This window comes from Pygoscelis adeliae, unplaced genomic scaffold, assembly GCF_000699105.1.
Source record: "Pygoscelis adeliae isolate BGI_AS28 unplaced genomic scaffold, ASM69910v1 Scaffold427, whole genome shotgun sequence".
Lineage (NCBI taxonomy): Eukaryota > Metazoa > Chordata > Aves > Sphenisciformes > Spheniscidae > Pygoscelis > Pygoscelis adeliae.
In genome coordinates this window covers 1165339-1191202 of record NW_008825214.1, presented here as the reverse complement: position 1 = coordinate 1191202, position 25864 = coordinate 1165339, and the positions used below count along the sequence as shown (strand labels likewise).

General features: G+C 37.6%; 1 protein-coding gene across 1 annotated transcript in view; it reads right to left on the bottom strand.

Moving 5' to 3' along the window:
- MPP7 (membrane protein, palmitoylated 7 (MAGUK p55 subfamily member 7)) overlaps positions 1-25864 on the bottom strand; it is a 114322-nt gene that overhangs the window by 37743 nt on the left and 50715 nt on the right. Inside the window, exons 5-7 of the mRNA XM_009329113.1 lie at positions 10741-10872; positions 2286-2367; positions 638-723 (exon numbers count right to left, since the gene is read on the bottom strand). Coding sequence (XP_009327388.1) covers positions 638-723; positions 2286-2367; positions 10741-10872 — 300 coding nt within the window. The remainder of the gene's footprint in view (positions 1-637; positions 724-2285; positions 2368-10740; positions 10873-25864) is intronic.

The following is a 25864-nucleotide window of genomic DNA, read 5'->3' as shown; positions in this document are numbered from 1 at the left end:
CAGCAAGGTATTTATGTATACAGAAATGCCTACACCATGACTATAAAGAGCTGTCATGACTCTCATTGATTTTCTTTGCTGTAAAAATATTAAATATTTCTGAAAAAGTCTAAATTACTTCATTTGCAATAGTGTTCCATAAGTGAATAATTAGGCTGGCTGTAGAGATTGTGTGGTTCAGAGGAGTGCAAACATAATCGTATATATCGCTATATACTGCAAATCAATATAATTTTAATACACCAGTTAGTTTATTCTATCAAGTACTTGTATTATGAATTAATTTTCACATGGAGTTAATGCGTTATTAATGACTACATATAAAATAGTTTGAATTCAACAGATCATGGTGTGCCTTAAAAACAATCAATATTACGCTGAGGTCTGCAACATTCTGCAACATATTTATAGCCATATTACCGTCATTAACTCGTACAAGTAATTTGTAACTGCATATATATGTAATGCGTGGAAAATCATTCTTTAAGAGAAAGGAAATAGGGGTTTGTAAATGATAGCACTGGGAGAAAAGGCATTATTGTAGAATATACTTTTTTCTGAGAAATACACCTGTATTATAAGTCTAATTACTTTTTCTTGACTCCCCTAAATTAATTTTAAAATGTTTGGTATTTACCAAAATGTGTATTATTTCTTCAGGTTTTTTATCATCTACGGGAATCCCATTGACTTCCCTCAGTTCATCACCAACATGAATAAGACCTACAGAAGGCAAAGAGGAGTTGTTAAACAGTAGCTACGTATTATACAAAAAATGCCATTAACATTCAGCTTTTTTCTCCCTTGTTCATCCACTTTAAGCTCTAACTTAAAAGCAGGAATATATGGTGAACACAACAATAGCTACTGTCCTCACAGGTAAGTTTGAGATGGTTGGTTTACTCACCTCCCTTCCTTCCTCCTGAAAATTAGTACCGTTTCTCTATGACTCTTCCAGACTTCTATGCAGATGTTTGAAAAATGTCTGTGCCAATTCTTTTTCTACTCATACTGCTTTCTTATTGCTACACAGTTGCAAGCACTGCAAAGATCACTTAGGCCATGAGTGCTAATTTGTGGCACAAATGCTTCCTAATTTAACAATATATATCTAGATTTACTCCATTACCCCAGCCAAGTGTGAGACACAGCTGTCCTAGATTCTCTTCAATGAAAAGAGGCCCTTTAGAATGTAACTCAGAACCTCTTGCGTGAGTTCTTTCAGACTTTCAGCATCCCAAATGAAACAATGGCAGTCAAGGATGTGCTGGTATTTTGAGAATTACCAGCTGAAACTCCAAATGGATGTACTAATATAAAATAATTCAGCCATCCTGAGTTCCTCCATCAGCAGTTTGTAATCTTGGCACATCCTATAATTTCTAAGTGGATGTCTTCAATTGGAAACAAACCATGATACATCTTAAAAAAACCCTGTATCTGCTAACTCAAAAATACCTGGTTGCAAGTGAATTGGGGAAAAAAATTCAGCATGAATCATAGAATCATTAAGGTTGCAAAAGACCTCTAAGATCATCGAGTCCAACCGTCAACCCAACACCACCATGCCCACTAAACCATGTCCCTAAGCACCTCATCTACACGTCTTTTAAATACCTCCAGGGATGGTGACTCAACCACTTCCCTGGGCAGCCTCTTCCAATGTTTAACCACTCTTTCAGTAAAGACATTTTTCCTCATGTCCAATCTAAACCTCCCCTGGTGCAACTTGAGGCCATTTCCTCTCGTCCTATCGCCAGTTACTTGGGAGAAGAGACCGACACCCACCTCGCTACAGCCTCCTTTCAGGTAGTTGTAGAGAGCAATGAGGTCTCCCCTCAGCCTCCCATTCTCCAGGCTAAACAACCCCAGTTCCCTCAGCCGCTCCTCATAAGACTTGTGCTCCAGCCCCCTCACCAGCCTCATTGCCCTTCTCTGGACATGCTCCAGCACCTCGACGTCCTTCTTGTAGTGAGGGGCCCAAAACTGAACACAGTATTCGAGGTGCGGCCGCACCAGCGCCGAGTACAGGGGCACGATCACTTCCCTACTCCTGCTGGCCACGCTATTTCTGATACAGGCCAGGATGCCATTGGCCTTCTTGGCCACCTGGGCACACAATGCTTTCACCAGTATTGAAATATCACTTTGGAAAGCTGTCCAAACCACAAATACTTTTGCTCATGATAGTGATGTATTTTGTGTGTACAAAATGCTCCCATTTTATCTCATCTTTTTCTAAGTTATAGAACTTGAATGGCTAGTGGAAAACAGCAAGACATTACCACTTCTATCTGCAGCTCCTCCACGCATTATCCTGGCCACCACAATTGCACCAGTATGTTCATCCCTTTTAATAGTAGCCCCCTTTAAAAAAAAAAAAAGTTATTTGGTTAATCTTACCATAATTTTAATTCACTACACTAAAAAAATATTTGCTATGTAAAACTGCAAAAAGTTGACATCGGATCAATGTGTGAATACGCCAGACATGATACTTGCTCATGAAAAGAATATACAAACTACGTTGCTCTATTACCATCCTATTAAAATGTGACTTCTCCGTTCGGAACTGACTCATGCAGTTTGGACAAATGATACAAGAAGTTTACTTTTTGACTTAATGTTAACTGCAGCATACCTTACTTGAGTCTGTTGCTAAAACCATACTAAACTAAGAATTGATAATTGTTTTTCCCGCATTAAAACAGGCCAAGTTACATACTATGGGTACAAAAAGTTTATCCACGTTTGTAATAGTTGCACTTTGTGCTCAGAACTGCCTGTGTACCCACTAATCATAGTTTTGCTTTACATTGTTAGCAATAAACAAACATGAATGAGAAATGCCCCTGCACGTCAGAGCTCACCTGGAATACCCGCGGGACAGAAATGCAGAGGAGGGGAACATTTCCTGAGTTAGTCATGACTGTTTTCATACATTACACAAACAGTGCAAGGCGTTTAGGTAAAATGACATCATGTAGTTAGATTTCCAGCGAACAGCTGTCTAGATGAGAAAAATGCCTCTGTAACTAGAACTGCGAGGGTGCGCTGAAAAGAGGCACAAGGTGATGGGGAAGCAGCAGGCAGCAGCAGTGACAAGTGAGAAGGGAAGGGAAGCGGAGGCACGCAGCCGCTGCCTAAGCTGCAGTGCCAGTCCTTTCAGGCAGATGGGAAGCAGTGAGGGGGGAAATGCTGGCCCTGCTCTGGAAGGCAGAATCCACAGAATAACGAGGGGGATTTTAGCTAGATAAGTCGTACTGTGTAATCACCTCCAAAAAGGTTATTTGATCCAGTATTTTTAAAAACCACCACAAATAAAGTAACTCCTGGCCAACAGCTTTTTATCCACACATGATTACTTTGCCATGCCAATGTAGTTAGTTACCTGCGATAACTCTAACTTTGTTAATCAACAGAGATGTTTAGGACTCTGGCAGGTAAGTAAATTTTCTGAAAGTGTCCACATTTTTGATTAGTGAATGAACAGTATTACTTCACTGCTGAGTACAAGACAGTGGTTACAATTTCCTTCCATCAGATAAGTGTTGCGCTTGAAGTAAGGTACAGAAGTATTTTATAAAGTTCCTTGAATAATTAAATGGCTTTTACAGCTAGCTTTCTATATTTGTTTAGATTACAGATGAACATCATGTTCATCACTACTTCAATTTTTAAGTGTTCCATGGATGTGAAGCTGAAATATGTACAAGTAAATAATGGGGGTGACATTTTACTACAGTTAACAATTTTACCGACTGTAAATAAACTTGTTTCCCTTTCCCTCTGCCTCTAAGATGGAAATACAGCACAGGACAAAAAAAGGGAGATTAATTTATATTTTACTATATGCAAGCTGCATTTATTGCAAATAGAGAAAAATTAAACCAGTCACCACACAATATTCTCTTTGGCTGAAACTTTAACAGTAGCCAGCACTCCACAGCAAAATTGATGTGCTGTGTTTGTGCGTTTTATTTTACATCTTATATTTATTAGTATGACATTCTATCCATAAGCAAAGTAATTCTGCAACTTGCCAGCCTTATTCTTATGCGTTGTTTATAACGTAATTATATCGGTAAGCATTTCTTGGTATTACAGTTTCAAATGAGTCAGAGTTTCAAAAAGATAAAGATTTAGCTGCAGCTAATCTCATTTTAAAAACTCATGATTAGACTTCTGTGCAAAAAGAATTGTGCATCATTAGGAATATTAAACAAAGCATTAACCCCTCTAGCCTATATCTCAATATTAAGTTCTGACCTTGCAGCAACAGCTATTAATTTGAAGTTTATTATTAATACCTGGAAAGTTACATCTGTTTAAAAGTACAAAGCATCTTTTTGATGGATATATTCAGAAAAAAAGAAAAAAGCAGTGTTAGGATGTTAGAGCCAAATATAAATACAGGACATTTCCACTATATTGTCCACATAAAACAGAGCCTCTCCTAATTAATCAGGGAAAAAGCCTTGAATGGAAAGGCTTTATGCCTTTTACCTAGAAGTCAACACTATTAAATGCTACCGAATGCAAAAGGCAAGCGATGACTGACAGCCTTCCACTGTGATCACCCAGCTACCCCAGGCCCTAACGCTTATGCCTGAAAACGGGTACTTCACTTCACCTTGTTTTTAGACAGACCGTAGAAAAAACTTGTGTGGGACTGAAGACCACAGTATTGACCCAGCCAGCATCTGGAAGTAACGGTAAGGCTCTTGTCCAAGTGGAACGGTCACTTCATGCTTTATGTGATTATCGCTACCAATGTGCTGGCACAAAATGAATTCCTAGTGCAGATTAGCCAATTTGAAAGATGCCTCCGTGAAGATAACAGGTAATTTGGAATTATCAGCAAGAAATCAAGTTGGAATTCACAGGGAAATTATTTAACCCAAGTTAGCTCACTGTCTAACTCCTTTATGGCAAACTCAAAGTGAATGGGCAGACCCACGAAAAGCACTATTTGAGTTTATGTGGTTTTGCTGTACCTATAGTACACAAAGAAAAAAAGGGGGTTCCTTAAGTTTCCCTTCCCTCCCAATTTAGAATACTTAAAAACAAATCATCAAACACAAGCAAATTTCTTTTTGAAAACCCAAAGAGTTGATTTTCTGAAAAAGAAGCTTCTCTTGTACTGCTGCCAGCCCTGCTTAAACTATGAGGTATATATAATCTGGCAAGAATTTCTCCTTATGAGATGTTCAGCTCCAGTACTTTCAGTTACATGTGCAGGGCAGCTCCTCATTTAGAGCTTTAAAAATGGAAGAAGGTTAGACTGGACCTTGAGAGCTGGAAAATATTTTCAGTGTTGCTAGCCAAAAGTGTAAGTTACCCTAAATGAGACATATACAGATGTAATAGCATAGCTCAGTTTAAAATACTTTTAAAGGGAAAAATAAGGAGTTTGGGAGCCATATGGTGATCAGACTGAGAAAATGTTTAAAGGTGTACCATGCAAAAGCACTAAAAATAATACAAGCTCCTTCAGCAAGGCTCTTTCACTGTTTTTTGGGCTGGGTTTTTTTTTCAGTTTTAATGTAGTAACACTGATTGGTGAGCATTACTCAGGGTTTCACAGATGTGATCTTTATTAGTTCATCCATTTATCTGCTGGTTCCAGAATATAAACATTATAAGCCTTTATTTTTAAAGAAAGACAGACTAGCCTGTAAAATAAATTACTAATAAGAGAGTTTGAAACATCAGTAATATTTTTGCATACCTTTCTGTTAAACAAAAGCACATGCAGACATTGAATGCAAATAAGTACTTCAATAAGCCTTATTTTAATTCATTCTCTATTGAAAATGCAAATACAAATACCAGTTACCTACCTTATAGTGAAGAGTTATTTAAAAGTTGATACCCACATACGTGTAGACTATGCACACTAAAGCTGTCCCTACACCCAAATTAATCCCACCTATAAAATAGTTGGGTTCATTCACTATAGGAACCGAGCTACGGGGACTCAGAGTGAGAGGCAAGCAAGAGCTGTAGAATTTGCATCGGCAGAACATGTAAACGACTCCTAAATCATCACAATTCATTTCACCCAAGTTCAGCTATGAAAATCAGGTATCTAGTTCAAGCTAGGTGTCTAGGCTCCTCCTGTAGTTAATGAAAAGAAACAGGCAGCTCCGGAGAATGAATCATCCTTTCATTAAGGCAGGCATCTTAAATAGATTGCATGGTTCATTCTCTGGAGCTGCCTTTTTTTCTCTTGACTACAGACACAGCGCAGAGATTAGTTTTCAAATGGCTAAATTTATGTGAAATGAATCTGTGTGACAAAGAAGCAACCATCTTAACATGAAGAAGCATCCTATTCAGAATAACTGCATGACAGCTGTAACAAACCTGGAATATCATTTGGGAGCTGGAAGTAGTGCGAGCCAGGAACTGAACTCCTGGCAGTGTGGTTGTACACCTCGGATATCAGGAACGCTAACCAGGAACGTGGCAGTGGCTGAAAAAGCCCTGGAGAGGTAGGCATAAGTAAAAACCCTCCAAGCTATCTGACAAAAAGCCTAATATAGCCAAGTGAATTTTCGACTATCTCTGAAAAAGAGATGTTTCTACTTCTCTTTACGTAAGGTTCGAGATGTTCTAAATTTGTTCAGATAAAACCTCCTAACACAATTTCACCTTGCTTGAGCGAGTCACTACTAGAATGGCATTTGCTAATAGAGCATTTAGGAGAAAAAAAAAAACAACCACACAACTGTGGAAGGATTAACAAAAAGTTTAAATCATCTCTTCCAAAAAACCGGAGGAAAGTTCAGCACTGACTTCTGAACTGATGAAATCTGGCAAACAGAAGGCCCTCCCACAAACCATGTATTTCCCTCTTTTTTGAGATGATTACTCCAGGGAACTCAGGCTTCGTTAATATGTGATTAACACTGGCTCAGAACACTGGTGAGGTGCTTAACTCAGAGAAAAGCACGAACAAGTACAAGAGCAAATGTGGTGCAGTTTTATATAAAAATGGTCACTAGATATAGAATAGAATCATAGAATCATTTAGGTTGGAAAAGACCTTTAAGATCATTAAGTCCAACTGTAAGATCATCGAGTCCAACTGTATATTCCAAAGAAGTTAAGAGAGTGCCTAATTTTCTTCACAGAGAGTACCGTTGAAAGTCATCCAAAGGAGATATCCAATTCCAGAACTTCCAGGGTGTGCAGCTGATGTAAAGCTTACTATTTTGCAGAAAAATATTCTCTACTGTTTGCATACAAATAGAGAATGAGAATGTACCTGAGGTGAAAGAAAAGTTCAGAGAGCTCAGTATCTTCAAGTAAAAAAACCAGACAATCTCCATCCCAGAAAAAATATTGTATGGTACCTCCAATCTCAAGTTCAGTAGCAAGAATCCTGATACAACTATGCAAGTGGAAGTCAGACTTTATGACTGGAGAATAGTAAATAGATAAACTGAATAAGTAGAGACTCTTTCATCTGTACTCAGCTAAGAATATCCAAGACTTTAGAACAAGCTCTGAAGGAAAAACCATTAAAAAGACATGGAAATAAATAGAAAATGAAATTTGAAATAGTTTAGTAAACATAGATCATGGCATATCCTTTCTTCAGTAAAACAACTTCAGGAAGCATAGATGCAGTAGATCTAATATACCTAGCATAAACCTGCCTTTATTTATTCTGCCATGCCATATTCTGGTAAGACCTTATCTGAATTAATATCCGTGTTTTTCTCACCCCTACCTAAGAAAAAAAATTAATCTGGGGGAGACAAAGACACAAACAATAGGTTTGTTATGTATCGTGGTGGTGGTGTCATAAGAATAATTGACTATCAGTCTGCCACAAAGAATGTTTGACATTAGCAATGTTAAAATGGATTGAAGGTGGGTTATGGAAGAGGAGGACGACACTATACACTATTCTTTGAAGTTTTCCTGGAGAACAATTAACATGCAAAACAGAACTCACCATAAGCTCTTCTCCAACAAAAATAAAACATCAAGAAAGGCTGGGAATTTGGAGAGACCACAAGTAGTCCTTTCCCCTACAGATAACCTATAATCTTTGAAATATTGGTTGAAGGGCAGCTTTTAGAAGTCATTTATGCCAATCTCCTGCTCAGAGCAGGACTACTGTCAATGCCAGATCAGGTCACCCATTGCCCTGTGGAATAGGTTGGAAATTGCACATCTCTGGCCAGTCTGCTCCAGTGCTGTACTTCCCACTGAATGAAATGCTTTTGTTAATTATCAGACTAAACCTCCCAGGGCTGCAACTTGTGACCACTGCTCTGTGTTTTAGCATCTTTCACTGCTGAGAAGAGTTTGACTCTACTGTCCTTGTGAGCTCTCCACTCTCAAGTAGTTGTAGGCTGCAAATTAGCTCCCGCCCTTTGCCTCTTCCTAGTAATAAGTCTATCACAGATTCCATTATAATACTCTTTTCGCCTTGGTAATTACACTAAACAGTCTTGACAAACTGAAGACTGAGTTATCTCACTTTTTTTTTTGTATGTTCCATGGCTGCGTTCTGTCTAGGAAAGAAAGTTATAATAAAAAAAACTTATTTCTTAACCTCCTTAGCACAACAGTTGTACTAAGCTGGCTGGACCTTTTGAGAGATTGTACTGGTTTTGGCTGTGATAGAGTTAATTTCCTTCATAGTAGCTCGTATGGGGCTATGTTTTGGATTTGTGCTGAAAAGAGTGTTGATAATACAGGGATGTTTTCATTACTGCTGAGCAGTGCTTACACAGAGTCAAGGCCTTTTCTGCTTCTCACACCACCCCACCAGCGAGTAGGCTGGGGGTGCACAAGAACCTGGGAGGGGACATGGCTGGGACAGCTGACCCCAACGGACCAAAGGGATATTCCACACCATATGACGTCATGCTCAGCAATAAAAGCTGGGGGAAGGAGGAGAAGAGTGGGGACACTTGGAGTTGTGGCGTGTTGTCTTCCCAAGTCACCATGATGAAGCATGATGGAGCCCTGCTTTCCTGGGGATGGCTAAACACCTGCCGGCCAATGGGAAGTAGCGAATGAATTCCTCATTTTGCTTTGCTTGCCTGCAGCTTTTGCTTTACCTATTAAACCGTCTTTATCTCAACCCACGAGTTTTCTCACTTTTATCCTTCCGATTCTCTCCCACATCCCACTGGGGACAGTGAGCAAGCAGCTGGGTGGGGTTGAGCTGCCTACCGAGGTTAAACCACGACAGGCAGGCCCCTGGAAGAGCTTAGTATCCCGCTGGCGTGAATGGGCAAGAGTGGAATCTGAGGAACAGCCCAAGGATAACCTTTGGGTTAGGCAACTCTATTTGACCCTTTAAGAGGGCCTAAAATCTCAAAAGCCAATATACAGTGTATATATCTTGTAAGTTTTTAGAAAAATCTCTCAGTTTTGTTTTCAAAGTTGCTATTTATCCAGTTCACTTTGAGATACTATTAACTTATAGTATTTAACTCACAAAAGTCTTAGTAGCAAATCATGTTTGAAACATGAAACTATGTAAATAAAGATTGCGATTTTTCTGACAAATTCAAGAAAACACAACAGTAAGGGTGTTTTCATTAACAATAAAAATAAGCTGCTCAATTAGAACTCATCTCATACTATATGTTCAAATTTCTTCACACCTTTCAGAATTAATACTCTTTCTGATACTACATCCTAAAGCAAGTTTGTTTTCTTCCTCAAAGAATTTCTTTGATAAAAAAAGGAAAGCTTAAAGCTGTGATTTAAATATTTGGGGAAAAAAATTTTAAATATGTTAAAACAAAGTAAAAGCTTTCCAGATGGTCAAACTTTTAATTATGCCCATGGGCACCTACAGGCAGTCAATACAAAACTTATTTCTTGTTTATTGATGCCAGAAATCCATCAAGAATAAGAGTGACAGTAAGGTATCTTCTGTGGGACAAGCTGCCCCTGTACGTCTAACAGAGGCATCGTTCTCCCTCTGTAATCTCAAGTACAGAAGCACGGCTTTCTTAAAGTAACTTTGCAGATATTTCTTCAGGATTGCTATCCATTAAAACAAATATCCAGTACAACATAAAACAAAGCTCTTACTGGTTTGCAGGAGAAAAAGAATATAGTTAAATTTTATACAAGATGACTCCCACTCTACAGCAAATAAAAATAACCAAATCAGTAAAGCATTTTAATATTCTTGTAATACAACCTAGGTTTAGTCCTTTCATTTTTCCAGATATCCCCATGAAGATATTAACTTTCTAGTATTCATAATCCAAAGTACAACAACAGACATCTTAAATTTGCCCAGATTTCAATTCAAGTATTTTAAAATATGTTTTTATGCTTTCTTTTCAGTGTATTGAGAGGTCACATTTTTTACATGAATGCTAACAGGCACAGTTCACAATAAAGGTCAAGATTTCTTTGGGGATTCATTCTCCCTCTCTCATTTTAAAACAAGTTCATGATTTGAATTCAAGATAAAAGATGAATGTTATTGATCTAAATGGTCAGACTGGCCCACATATATAATGCTCAAACACCATGAATGAACAAATTCTTACTATTCATTTCATGTGCTTTACTAATAACGACTGCAAGTGGAAGTCACAAGTGTATTATTGAACGTTACGAATAAACATGCATAATGTCCGTCTATCCACATTTCAAGTTAATGTCACCCATTCATATTCATAATCTGAACACTCCCCACCCTACGCACAAACATAAAAACCCAAAACAGAAGACAGGGTTACTTACCAATGGTTCCCTGTTTTTGACGAGTCTGATTATTTTGACTGAATCTTCTTCCTCATCAATATCATCAGGCATGGGGGGCAAGACAGGATCGTAGTTCTTCTGAGCAACAGTATCATGTACAGAGAGCAAAGCCTGGAAACATTAATAGTCAGTATATTATTTTGCATCTGAAAACTTTATGACAAAGTAGAGGATATTATTTATAGCCTAAATCTACTAGCGTGACGCATGTAGATTGAATATACTTCTTGTATACAATTTTAACACGTCAAACTGGTGAAAGAACTCCGTAAAGTATACGTTTTCATATACGCAATGTATGCATCTAGTAAATTGGGGATACCGGTGTCTTCATACACATGGAAATATCGAGTACTTTGCATATTAGCTAGCTTGAAATAACAAGAATTATGATCAGGAGAAAACCCAGGTCTCCTGAAATAAGAACATCATTCTACTTGTCCCAGATAAAAAGTTTCTTTGATACAGTAAGCAGTCCTATGAAACAAATAAGCGAAATAAGCATCTTCCAGTACTTCTGTTCAAGCATGAGACCCATGACATTAAGCTGTTGCCCAACCATTCTCTTCAGAGGGGCTCTGGAAGCTTACCTGGTTACTGGATGCCTTTCATACTAGCTCCCTTTCATATGAGCTCCAATTTATCTTAGGAATTTTTAATTTATTGTGGAATTCATGATTGAGATTGAGGAACTTATGGCTGAAACAATTTGGTTCGGGCAGGTGCTTATCAACCACCTCGCATGTCTTGCCTCCTTTCTCTCTCTATTGCTTCTGCTGTTCACACATAGCTTGAACAAGAGATTTTTCAAAGAAAAGCCTAACAAAGCCTGACAAAAGGTTCAATCTTAAAAATAAAATAATTTAAGAATTTGCAGAAATTAAAAAATCTTGAAAGTCTAAAGGAAGTTAGAAAGCTCATTCACCTAAGGCTCTAAAAAAATCTCAGCTGTAATCTAAAATTCACAGCTTTGTCTAGATACAGAACTCAAAGTTCTTTTCTATTTTGAAAATTCTTCATTATTTGTAATAACCATTTTTCACCAGTTTAAAAGGTAAATAATGCTTTTAGTTTTGTAGTGAAAAATATGCATTATAGCAGGAATAACAGCAACAGCCATACATATAATTCTATCTACTGCTTTCAGTTGCTTCTGTTTTCAAGTAGTTGCTCCTAAATACTCGAACATTTTACATTTTGACCTGATATTTTTTCTCAAAGAGTCAATATCACAAAAGTTCTAGTCTGAATTGCAGAATTAATTTGCAAATTGATAACCTTCCCGCCAGTAAAAATAAAGCATTTTGGAAAATTTTGAGATGTTTAGGATAAAGCAGAACATATCAACGTTGTTGACATGGATGATATCAGAAGATATCTTATCAATGACTGTAATAATGAATCTTATTATAACAATTACAACAGTGATTAAGAAGAAACTCCTTAATAAAGAACAGAAAATGGCTACATTTCCCTGATGCCAGTTTACTTGCTACTTAATAACAGGCCAATAATATTAGACTGGGTACACAAATGACCAGAAACTGCATGTTCTCAAGGGTAATGCAAATGTTTTAAAAAAGCATGACACTTCCATTACGCTACTCCAGGATTTTTTTCCTGAATGGAGGAGACTGTAACAACAGAAAACAATTTCCAGGCAACGCTACAAGCTATCATGTCAAAAGCAGAAGGCAAAGAGTGTATGGTAATCTTGAAATTCTGAAGTTTAAATTTGAAGTTAGGTCTTCAACAAAGTAAACACAGACGAAGATCATGCCTGCTTCGTGAGAATTTGCTATTGTTTTACTAATTTCTATGCATACTGTACAAATCGATAAAAACATTTCAACACACTAACTAATTATTTCCGGTTTTCTTCCCAAGACACAGTTATGAATTTGTACTATTTACCATCAGAAATTACCAGCTTCCTCCCACCAAAGATTAGTTTTACTTTAGATCTGAGCTAAAAACCTCAGGCTAGCAATTATGGTTCCTCCTGGAAATGTGTATTATGAAGCACTACATATGTCAAAGCCATGCAATCACATGCAGTCCTCTAAGGATGTATGTGAAATATCAAAGACATACTAAAACAAAAGTAGTGTTTGCTTTTACTTCAGGCTACTTACAGTTGAGACTTCTAAAACTAGTCTTCTGCAATTACGTTTTTCCACATAAAGCTACGGCACATTCATGGACTGTTTCAATTTAATGAGGTTCTATATTGCAGTTTAAAAACTATCAGGCAGATAGAGAAAGCAGATGAAAATAACCTAAAGCACCACTTCCAGAATGAAAGGTAGCAACTTAAAACATGTTCAAGAGAACCTACCCTTGACAATGAAACTTGCAAAACAGATTCTGTCCACTACTACACTGAATTATGCCACCAGTGTTAATAAGATACTTCCCTGCTCTGACTGCCAGATCAGCCTCCTGGACACCACGCACAAAAGGACGATGCAGCCCAAGAATTATAAACCAATGCAAATCCATGTCTGGTATTTATGATGCTTTTCTTCCCTCACAACAACTGGAACTTATCAACCCCTTCCCTCCCCCTCCCAAAAAACATATTAAACCACAACGTACTACAGTTTTCAATATAAGATCTTTTACCCAAACGCTGGTATTATTTTTATCTCGGTGCAAAGATGCATATTTTAGGTAAGAGTATGAATGCCAGAAATTATGTGTCTTTTCTCAGTTAAATTTCCAGAAGAGCTTCTCCAGAAGAGCTTCTGTCATCACAAACTTGTTTATGTTGTATACTGAACATACTAAGATTTCTTTCCTGCTTGTCTTCCATCACTGCTTCTTCTAACACACTACTCTCTGTCCACTGTAGTTGCCCTTGAAATAGTCAGCAGTGTAGACATTGGGCTATAATTAATCTGCAAGCAAAACTTTTAAAGTTTTATTTTGATTTCACTTAATGTATTCAACTAGAGGTGATCAGAGCCTGTCCTCGAGAGAACTTCCATATGTCTTCAACACACGAAAAAATGACCATATTCACAGACTAAAGGGACATTTCCTCAGCAGCTTCTTTGTACTGTGCATTTAATATAATGTATGCTTAGTCCAAAAAACTATCTATCAGACTAGACTTTTATAGAAAAGGTTGGGACTTTTTTAAAAACAAATTACAAGTGCCAAGACATAAAACTTGGAACCCATCATGAACATTTGCACAGAATAATTGTGCAGTAAATGCACAAGGCAATATAAAGGTAGTAATGTTCTCTTTTTGTACATAAGATGCGATCGATTTATTCACTGCAGTTGCATACTCCATGATACTAATTTTTGCCTATCCCAAGAAACTGCAAGACGTGCAGATGACATCTTAATTTTTTTTTATGCTTTGTCTTTGTTTTCGAATACACAACCCTTTGGAACTATGCACGTATGATTCAAGATTAGGGTCATGTATATTTAAGCACCTCTGGAAAAAAAGATTTTATTTCAGCTCTAAGTTCTATGCTTATGATTCACTAATGTAAACATGGTCCATATTTAGAACTTGAAAGAAGGTATGATTGAAACTCCTGCACTACCTAAATATAAATATTGATGTTCAGCTAAATTCTTAGACATGATCTAGCTGGAAATGAATACTTTCATCAGACCTCTGAAATGTCTAACAACTAGTGCTGTATTTTTCATATTAAAGCTATCACTGATCATTTCACAGTTTATAAATTGAAATTTTACGCTATCAACTTACACAAAGAAAATCTGACATTGGAAACATTCAAAGTTCTTTTTCTTAAACTGTTCTGAAACTTTAACTGTTTATTTAAATTGAGAATGTTATTAATGAAAACAGTTCTATATTTTGAAAAATGTGTATCATTTAACTACACTGACTACATTTTTGCTCCTCTAAAACAATGACAGATTTTATACTATTTTTTGCTTGCTTATATTTTGAGATCTCTAAGAGTAAAAATACTCCAAGTAGCCCCTGACTCATGAACACAGCTCATGTTTTTTAATTCTCATTATTTAAAAAAAAAAGAAATCTCAATTTGAGCTTTACCTTTCAGAAATATTTTGCATTTACTAGTCTAGAAAAAAAATTTAGAAAACAGTAAGTTAAATAAAGAAGCAAGACAGAATGGACAAAGAAGCAGTCTTTTTCTATATGGTACTTTAAAAAACAAGATTAGAAAATTAAATCATTAATAGTTAAGATTATCGACATAAAATTTGTAGGGACTCAGACCAACCTTTATGAAAGCCAACAGCTGCAGCAGACTGCAACACTGCCAACCCAGCTGCTGGTTACCTTGCCTGTGGAGTAGATAACTGGCAGCAGAGTCAGCAAAATGGAACAAAATGGCCCATGACTTTGCTGTCCCAGTCCACAGCTTGGATTCATTAGCACCGGCCACCTTCTCTGGCAGTTCAAGTTAAACTCTATCAGGTTGTACTGGTTTTGGCTGTGATAGAGTTAATTTCCTTCATAGTAGCTCGTATGGGGCTATGTTTTGGATTTGTGCTGAAAAGAGTGTTGATAACACAGGGATGTTTTCATTATTGCTGAGCAGTGCTTACACAGAGTCAGGGCCTTTCCTGCTTCTCACCCCACCCCACCAGCGAGTAGGCTGGGGGTGCACAAGAACCTGGGAGGGGACATGGCTGGGACAGCTGACCCCAACTGACCAAAGGGATATTCCACACCATATGACGTCATGCTCAGCATATAAAACTGGGGGAAGAAGAAGGAAGGGGGGGACGTTCGGAGTGATGGCGTTTGCCTTCCCAAGTCACCGTTATGCGTGATGGAGCCCTGCTTGGAAGGGACAAGGCACCATGAAGCGCCTCCTTCCATATCCCTCCCCAAAGCTGCCCCAGCGACCGGCGCTCGCGGCTGCCTGAACGTGGAGGGGGGGGGGGGGCCGGCCCCCCCCCCCGGCCCCCGGGGGGGGGGGGGGAGTGAGCAGCTGGGTGGTGCTTATTTGCCAGCTGGGGTTAAACCACAACACAGGTGAGACAGAGACATTTTCCCACCTCTTTGCTTTGCTATGGTGACAGTAACTTCCACTGAGGCTGGCACAGTGAAGTTACAAGTAACTTCATCAGCAACCACAGCAACATGCCCCTGAACTCACCTAACAGAGCTCGTCCTCCAGAGAGCTCTAGCCATATTGCGTTTTCCTTTGTGATAGGGTTACAGAAGAAATACAAAAAGACAAGCTAAAAATGTTGGTGGAGAAAATTATTCAAGACTGGAAAGATTGATTTATGAGTAACTTGCATAACGTTAAAATCAAGTGAGTGAAGTCATTCAGCGACAGATACCGAAGAAGGAAAGCTGGCAGGGTTGGGAGGAGACTGAATCCCGTGAAGGGAAGACCATCAGAGCATCAAAATGGAAGGAGAAGCATCAGAGACGTAACAACCAAACGTGTGCAAGAACTTAGAAAGCAGGAGAATAAAACCAGCAGAAAGCTGTAGCATAATGATGATGGCATACTGGCTCTAGGCACAGAAAAGCAATTTGACTTGAGAACAGTTTGGAGAAGAAAGGAATAAGAATATAATGTATCCAGAATCAAGCCATACATTTAAGAACAACTGGTAAGCAATACAAAATTAACAGAGGAAAAGGAAGATAAGAATTTAGATAAAGGGGGGGAAGAGAGAACAACCTTTCTTCTTCTACAGAAGAATTAGTCTTTAAACCTACTATCTTGAGTACATAAGCTAGATTTTACATTGATGTACTGATGAATTCCATCCCACTAGTTCCACTCTCCAGCAAATGGGTGGTAGAACAGCCATCAGAAAAGGGCAGCACACGGCAGTCTCTTAACCACCAACACTGCCTGCTAAGGGAGTATGTGCAACCCTAATCCTGATGCAAGATAAGGGTTAACAAGATAGCAAGAGGGCAGGTGAGAACATGCACCTCAACTAAAAGATATAAACAACCACAATAGCTGAACTCTCCAGCTTGGCTGAAGCATGAAGCATCATCTAGAAGCAGAAGCAAGCAATAAAACTACAGGCAGGAGAAATTTAGTAGTGCTGCTGAAGTGACCAGAGGACAGCTGGGATAATAGCAAACTGATTTTTTTTTTTTTTTTCCCCCAGTAGAATCAGTGAGTGAGTACACAAGCTACAGTAACCACTTATCAGGCAGAAAAGTAGTAGTATTCCTTCTGAAGGAATAATATCCTTTCTCTTTCCCACAGAAATCTGAGATTTTCTGTTCTGAACAAAATTCCAAAGTTAAATAAGTACAGTACATAATATTAAAGAAGTCAGTTAACTTTGAAAGAAATGAACATGTTTTGTTACTGAAAATCATTTACAGTATTCATTTGACATAAGCAAAAAACCTTTGACAGTGATGGTAAGAAAAATGAAATAAGGTCCTTTAAGCATGATTTTCAGTTTGTAATCAGGAAACCAATGGGTGCACTAATTCATGGGGAAAAAAAAAAAATCAGGGTTCATTTAACTTCTTTCCATCCTTCAAATATTATAGTTTTCCTATGTATTCTCTATAAATTCCCTAGAAATTATATATTGTGTGAGAAGACAGCAGTTAGGTATGTACAAAAGAGAAAAAACATTCCATGCTTGCAACTATCGCACCTGTACTTAAACCAGAGTTCCCTTCTAGCTCAAGCTTGTCCAGCTGGCAATTAAATCCCTTTCTCTTCTAGTTTGACTTTGATGCAGTTGGGTCACAGTAGTGATTCAAAATACTGAAAACACATACTGTACATGTGTGGTTTTGTGTCTTAATATCTACCATATATTAATGTTCTTAGCATAGCAACATCTCAGTTGGCTCAATATTTTTTTTCCTCTTTTCTGTGGTGGACTTTATTCATGACTATACGAACTTCCTTTCACAAAAGGGTAATTTCCTTGCCTGAAAACGCAGTTTCTTGATTTCAGATTCACCAATCTAAACTGATGGGTTTACCTGCAGCTGGTAGCCAGATGGCAACAGCCAACAGAAAAATGAACTTTCTGCATCTTCAGACTCCCGCTTCCTCTGGCTCATTGTTTGCAGCCCCTGGAGACGCTTCCAAAGTCAAACTATTCTCAGTGTTCACAAAAACCCGCAGCCCGTCTGAGTCATCTGGTAAAGGTGTTAATATTCTTCCAGATGACAGCCCTATGTTTTTCCTCAGTTGTGGATAATGGCAGAATAAGCTCTGATTTTAAATCAATAGTGAAGAATCTGAACAAAGTCTCTTTTACCTTCCCAACATGATTCATGTAGCTAAAGTGTTCCTGAAGCTTTAAGCCCCATTTAAGAACTTCCAAGAGCACAAATAGATGGTTTTCAGAGTGGAAAATGCCAAGACAGGAGCACTTTTCCAATATCTTGGCATTCCTTGTTCAATTCCTTTTTTGAAGAGTGGCAGCATCCTGACAATATTAAGTGCCTACAGCAGTAACCAGCATCTTTTCTTGGTTGAAAACCACCTGAAGACAGCTGCCACTCAATCCCCGCCCAAAGAAATCAATTGAAGATATAAACTAAAGAAAAGCAGAAGCTGAGGTTCTGGTTGTCCTTTCTGAAAAAGTGTCTTTTAGAAATGACCCAGCCTTTATTTGACAACAGCATGATGTCTAAAGTCTTAAGAAGAAAAGAAAAACAACTGCTGATCCACGAGGTTAAAAGAATCTGGATATACTTAATACCTCCAGAAAATAATAACAACATATATTCGTTTATAAGGTCATCTTAAATTCACCTACAGAGTACTCGTACTACATGGACACCTAACTAAAAATATTGAACCAGTTTAGTTTTTAAGGTAATCACTTTTGCCTGCTTTGGACTTTCCCCATATTGAACACTAGAAGTAGTATTCCTATATATCAATTGCACGAAATTCAGGTATCATTCTGGAGAACTGAAAAGCCACAGTGAGTATTATCTTCACCATTATATATAAGTAAATCTTCTATAAGTACTTAATAAAGTTGTAACTAAAGAATTATAAAATATTAAAATAGATGTGGTGCAACAGAATAAATCCTGCCCCTTAAATAGTAACTTTCTATTAACAAGGCCAGCAAAATAGCAGGTATAAGGAAAAAAGCTTACAATTTTCCAAAATATTTGTGATAAAGATACTTACAGATTTCCAGGCTACATAATCATGGGAAGAGAGTCTTGCCACTGACTAGAAACCCAGAAATAAGCAGAAAGGGGGAAAAAAAAAAGATTGTGAGACCATACTGGACCACTATTGAAGATTGATCAATGAACTAAAGAGGAGACTGTTGAATAAGTAAATGGAGAGTTCAAATTGAATATGGTCTGGCAAATACAAGGGAAAAGCACCACTGAAGGAAAAAGCAGCATAAAAAAAAATGACGACTAAAAAGGGACTATTTGCTTCGTATTGTGCAGTTTCTCCATTTTTACTAGCTGAATAGAATTGCTACTTGAATGGGATGTGATTTTACCCATAGTATTTTTTTCCTCCCCCTAAATTACCAGCTTTAGTAATGTTGCCATCTTTTATGCGCTGTATGTGAATGCTATAGTTACGTGTATGCAATTCAACATTCTTACACGGGTTAGAGTTGTTCCTTCATGTGGGAAAGTCTGTATACATAACCAAAGAATTTCTTTGATTTACTTTTCAAATCTTTTCTTTTCTGCTGCCAACCTGCCTGGCTTCACCTTTGTTTATTATATCTATCACTTTGTTTATTCTAAGTTGTCTGCTAGCAAGCATTTTCACATCCACACGTCTAAGAAGATTGACAGACAAGCCGTCTGTTGGACATCAGCTGAGTTATCACGAGATGGACCTGAGAGCATTTCCAGGGTAACATGATGGTTGTTACTTAAATATATTCATGCAGTATTCTTTCATCTCCTTTATATCATTTTGTATCTATGCTTATGAGATGTTGTATATTGTTATATGTATGCTCTGTCAGCTCCTACCACATTAAGGGTGCCACAACTGCTTTCTGATTTTCTCTGCCTGTCAGATGTGAAAAATCAAGGCTTTTCTTGCTGTTTTTTTGCTATTACGTTTTGTTTTACTTATTCCATTCCAGTAACATGGACATGCCAAAAATAAAGACAGCAACATATTCTCCCAGTGCTCTCCACCCAAAAAAAGTTTTCTATAAAAAACTCCTTTGAATTACGGGTGCAAGTGGAAATGGAAATAGGAAGTCAAGGTCTGAAGCTGAAAAGAGTTAAGAATAAAACCTATTTTTCCTCTAACAAGGTTGCCAAAATGCATGATGGAGGGCTTCCCAAAGTGGCAAATAGTTTATAGGCAAATAGTTTAAAGGCAGGAAACGCTGGACAGAAGGATCTTATTCACTTGCCGACAAGTCTCCCCAGCACTGTCCCCTCTCCCCCAGCTTCACGGCTGGTATGCTCAGAACATCTACGGGTTATCCGTCAACCAACGTTATCAAACCACCAGTGCTGTGGTCCTTGCTTCTTGTTGTGACAATCTGCATATATTAAAATAAATTTGCATATATTAAAATAAACAGTTCTCGCTCACTGCTGATCCTTTGCAGCATACCATCCAAAATCAAGCAGGCTTTTGCAGATTTACAAATTAATGGCACCTGATTTTACAAATGAGGATTAGGCAGGTAACTTTTCAGTTGACATAGGAAGTACAATGTATTCCAGCTCACCATATTAATGAAGTTAAACTACTTTGTACAGCAAGATATCTTAAGAGCACAACTCCTCTAACTGGTCCTACCAGCAAACCTCAAAGACGGATGAGTAAATAGTTATAAATCATGGGAAATTACGCTTCCTGAACAGATATTGTAGTCTGTGTTACCATGTGTGAGCATGAGTATTTCATAAAGAGGAGGAGAATAGTCTCCCAGGACATGAGCAAAATAGAAAACATGGGTGCATTCGGGAAGACAGGTCCCTAAAGGGGCAGGGCCAAAAGGTCCTCCAAGAGCTTGAGATACACTAAGAGCCCAAATGTAGCTCAGATGTTAACTGACCTGAAATTTGTATTGGGTTTTCCAGATGCAAAACCTGAACGGTTGTAGGAAAATCCCAACAGTTTCCAGTGGAAAATGCTGACTTTGCAGAAACCGCATATTTCAATGAAAAAGCCCTGATGGAAAATCCTCAGCAAGTCTAATTACCAAGGGAATGTTGGAAAGGGGACAAAGTTTAGATTAAGATTTTTTTAATTACATGTTACAAGAAATGCTTCATGAAATTTTCAAAGCAAAACCAGATTTTGTTTTATATTATTATAGCCTGGTATTTTCTTTGAGTGCTTTGTATGTTAATGTTCTTGTAGAAAAATGCCTGCTGTTTCCTGCAGAGTAAATTATATTGTCAATTTTTGCCAGTGACTGTAAGGCAGCTTTATAAGGCTTTGATGATAAAGGCTTAAAATGTTTGGTTTTTTAACGTAACAAGTAGCACTTTGATCAGAACAGTCTATTAGGCCACTATGCAAATCTAGTAGATGGCACGGATGATGATATCAGCAGTTGTTTATCAAATAAAGGCTAGAATTTACAAACTTCCCAGTAAATACAAGAAAACCAGAACAGGATAGGACAACGGAAAAGGTATGCTTCAAGCTAAAGGAAGCACTATTTCTTTTTTTAAAGACACCTAAACAAATACAGGAAACATTTATATGAAGAACAAAGTGCTCTGGTTTCATTATCTGCAGTTTTAGTTTTGCTTAGCTCAAAGCCAAGGAGGTACTTGTTAGATGAAAATGTTTACAAATGCAAATTGTTTATGCTTTGTGAAACTGAAAGTCAAGTACACCTCAAATGAATTGCAAACAAAACAGCAAGTGTAAATCCTATTTACAATTTTCTGGTGTATGCATCTTTGGCATTTGAAAGCGATTTAAAAAAAAGGGAAAACAACTTAAAGAATCTGTATTTTCTCTGAACAGCACATTGAAGTTGTCCATGGATAAGTCAATCTGAAAACATTCCCAGTCACACGAGAGTTGTTTTCCCTTCACTCTGCAAGTTATCTTAAAATTACTTCCAAAATTCTATTCATTCTACAGTAATGAAAGAGAAGCCAAGAAAAATACTTCAAGGTTGTCCACCGCTCGTTCCTTCTATGGCTACAGGTACAGCACCCAAAGTGATCCAACTACTTTACATTCTTGTGTACCATGATGCACTGGAGTCAGTCACGGTCCTGCCTTGTGCCCTTGTGCAGGTACCTGGTTTATGTTTCAGACTAGCAGCTGGCAAACCTTTCAGCGCACATAAACAGAAGATAAACTCTGCTGAAACAGGCAGAACCACCACTGGCATTCTTAGGAGGTTAAAAAAAAAGCTTAATTTCCTCTGGGTCATAAGACGTATAAACATCCTTCAGAATAGTTTCAGCACAGTGGCATAAGCTTTTAAAATAATTATTGTTCTGCCCATTACACTGACGACCACAAAGGACATACTTTATATGAATTTAAAACACGCTACGTTTACCCTAATAGGGATTAACTTCAAATGGTAAATTGCTCATTTCAATATGTAACCATCGGGAATGTAACTGCTGTTATAAACACAAAGTTAAGAGCAAGTGAGATCTCAATAATACTAAACTTGACACAGGCTCAAGATATATAACTGGGATAAAATTGTTCAATAGACTAAAAGATGGTCCATTCTTTTTATAGTCTTTTTTGTTCACAGCCATGTCAACAAAATAAGTGCCTAAAATGTTAATTCCTATAGTTAATTGTTTTAATTTTTCAGATTTCAAATAATTTTAAAAATAAATAACAATTATGCTTTTGTGCTATGGCACTGTCCCAAAAAGAACACAGCTTTTTCCAGCTTGTTAGAAAAGGAACTGAGAGCTATTATTCAAGAAAGCTTTTTAATTAAAAGTAGAAGATAATTGGAAAGCTTTAAAGTCTTTCATTCTTAGTTTGATCATCTGTCGTATCTACTACATCTCTTTCTTACAATGTCTGTCACTGGGGTTCTGCCCTGTGACTGACAGAGTAAATCTAGTGTCCACCTCTATTCCCATTTGTGTTCCTACTGACAGATAAGACCATTTTGCTAACTTGATTGTGACAAGTCCATTAAAAATCCAGAATTAAATTCCCTTTTAGATAGACTTTGTGTTAATCTCTTAAATCCTAGTCTTCCAATTATATATTCCAATTTATACAATTGCATAACAATGAAAAATATTTCATCTCTAGATAATGTAGCTAATTAAAAAAAAAAAAAGGAGTGCTCTCAGACAACAGCAATATTTTCAGATTCATAAAAAAAAGCCGTTACTCTCTAAAGACATCTCAATTGCATTGGTGCCTACCTGATACATCATAATTTTTAAAATTTTTGTCATTATTTTCAAAATTCTCTACAACTCCCCTCTTCACATACGTTCTGTTTTCTGTCACATAAGTTCCTTAAATTTCTCCAAATTATAAAACATTAAAGCTGAGAATATACTTCTTTATCCTATTATTCATATTTTTTTACAAAAGCACACATAGAAGTGTCTTCCCTTAAATCAGAAACATCCTTTCCTCAAGTATATCCGCACTATATATTCTAGTTTTCATGTTATAGAAAATACTAAGGAAAAAAAAAAGCCTCCTGTAAGAGAGATGTTTAGTGTTACATCAAGCTTCATATATTGTGTATTTACAGCACACATTAACTTTAATGTTGTCATTAGACAAGGAAGCTAAGGGACATTTGTTCCTTTCTTTTACACATTCAAAACACAGTATGGAAATTCCTCATTGTGTCTCACTCAAACATGTATAAAATCATATAAATTCCATGTAAATGCCCTATCCTTCAACAAAATTGGAATGTAAACTCCAAATCTTGAAAACATAAACCATCTTTTAAATGCTTCCTTCATAAAATAAGCAAAGTAAGCTTGAAATAGGGTTAAAAAAAAAATCTAATTCATGGTTACACCTCAGGAATTATAAAAGTCACTCCAGGAACTGAGGAAAAACCCAGGAGCGGGTGCAGTATCCACTCCACACAGGCCAGGAATGACCACCTTCAAACGCAACCCATTAGCCTGAATTATACAGAATAAAACCTTCCATAGAGCAACACAGTCCTCCCTCCGTTCCTTGTTCATGTGAGGTTATAACGCACTGCCAAATGCTTATAATGGAAGCAGTGGCAGCACTACACAGGTTAATATGCAATTAATTTAAAGCACCAGCTCCTATGTTGAACAAATGGAAAGGATTACAAAAAATTCTAAACATCCATCAGAAGAAAGGCCAGCAGACAGGGTCTGTGCTCAGCAAGTTTTGTACAGGTGCATCAAGGTCTTGTCTGCCTTGTGAGACCTGAGCAGGAGAGGGAAAGACCCTGTGCTGCCAGCACACAGGCTTTCCACAGCCCGGCCTACTGCAACGCAGAAACGGTTGGTGAGTGCTGCTGCTACAAGACCCAGGAAACACAGACAGCAGTGGAAGACTGAAATTTCACTTTCAGAAATCTGAAATATGTTTAACAGAGAGCTACGGCAGGCAGATCCAAGCCTGATCTGCCGGCGTTTCAAATCACCCAAGCATGTCCCCACTTATGTCCAACACCAGACTAGAGCCACGCAGCGCTGCCTACAGGCTGGCCCAGCCCGACCCTGAATTTATGTATCTTTGTATTTTGTATCTTTAAGGTACCTTTAAGGTATATATTATATTGCAACTGAAAAAAACCAACCAAAGAAAATCCCAGCAATCCCTGCATACCTCACAGCTTTAAAAAACACCAGCACAGCAATGTAAGTTTCAGTACATCTTGTTCTGGTTATTTACCACCATTCTAACTTTGACACGCAAAACTCTCTTAAGCTGTTTTTTAACAACCAACTCAGCAGACCTTTTAAACTTACATACATATACACTGAAAGTGTAAACATTTATTAACAGTCCTCTTCCTCAGCTGATTGCAAGCATTTGATTGCACGCTTGTGGCTATGGTGGAAAAGAGCTGAAGATATCCATTGCTGTACTTACACTTGCTGAATGAGAGAAGATACATTTCAAAGAGTTAATTTCTGGGCTGCTTAAAAATCAAATACTGCATTCAACTGGATTCGGGTTCTAAGGTGTGGAAATACTGTTCTACTTGTTGATTATCTTTAACAAGGTTTAGCAAGATTACAGAATGTAAATTTTACGTCTTTACTCAACGTTGGAAATTAAAAACAACAGATGCTGCTGACCTGAGTCCATGGGATTCTGCAATTATATTTTAAATCTAGAACACAAATGCAGTATCTTATACATAGACAAACAAATCCACTTGATTTCCCAGAGCTAAGTGCTCTGTTCTACTTCCAGAGTTCTATTTTAATCAGATAAGATAAACCACAGCCATTATTAGTTCATTTAATTATGGTAAAGGAAGCCACATGTTAGGGCAGGAAAAAAACCACCCCACTCAGTGTAACTGGATATTGCATCCAGTTTTAAAGATACCAGCAACACCCAATTAATTTTTTCCTGAAAGAAAATGCACCTGACAAAACCGTGGAATAACTTCTAGGACATTCTGAAAATCTCAGGTCTGATAAATGTAACTGCCTCAGAGAAATAATTTTCTTGTTTAAAACATTTCTCTATGGATGAAAACCATGACCACCACAAACTTGTCAAAGCTTTACTCATCAGATGCAAACACTCTGAAATATATTCAACAAAACAGTTTTTTAACACAGAATGAAAATACAGCAATATTCATCTAACCAGACAATTGCTGGAAACCTCTCCCAGCCTTTTTTGGCATGTTAACCAAACCCGTGAAGTTATAATCATCTTCCTAGACCTGTCCCTTTACACCACCAAACTTGTGGAAGCAGTGATGTAGTGCAGTAAACTAATCCTAACCACCCTTCATTGTACCATGAACATTACAGCAGAGCTGTAGGAAAGTGGAAGCTCTCCTGCTGGCTCCAGCTAACACTGCAGTTATAAGCCAGGTCAGGAGAGGAAAGTTTCCCCTGCAGAATAACACAGACCCAGCTTAAGTCAATCCCGAAGTAAGCCATATACAAGTTTTTAAATAAAGCCTATGCAACTTCATTGGAACAGATGTATCAGTTATTCCAAGTAATTTCAGA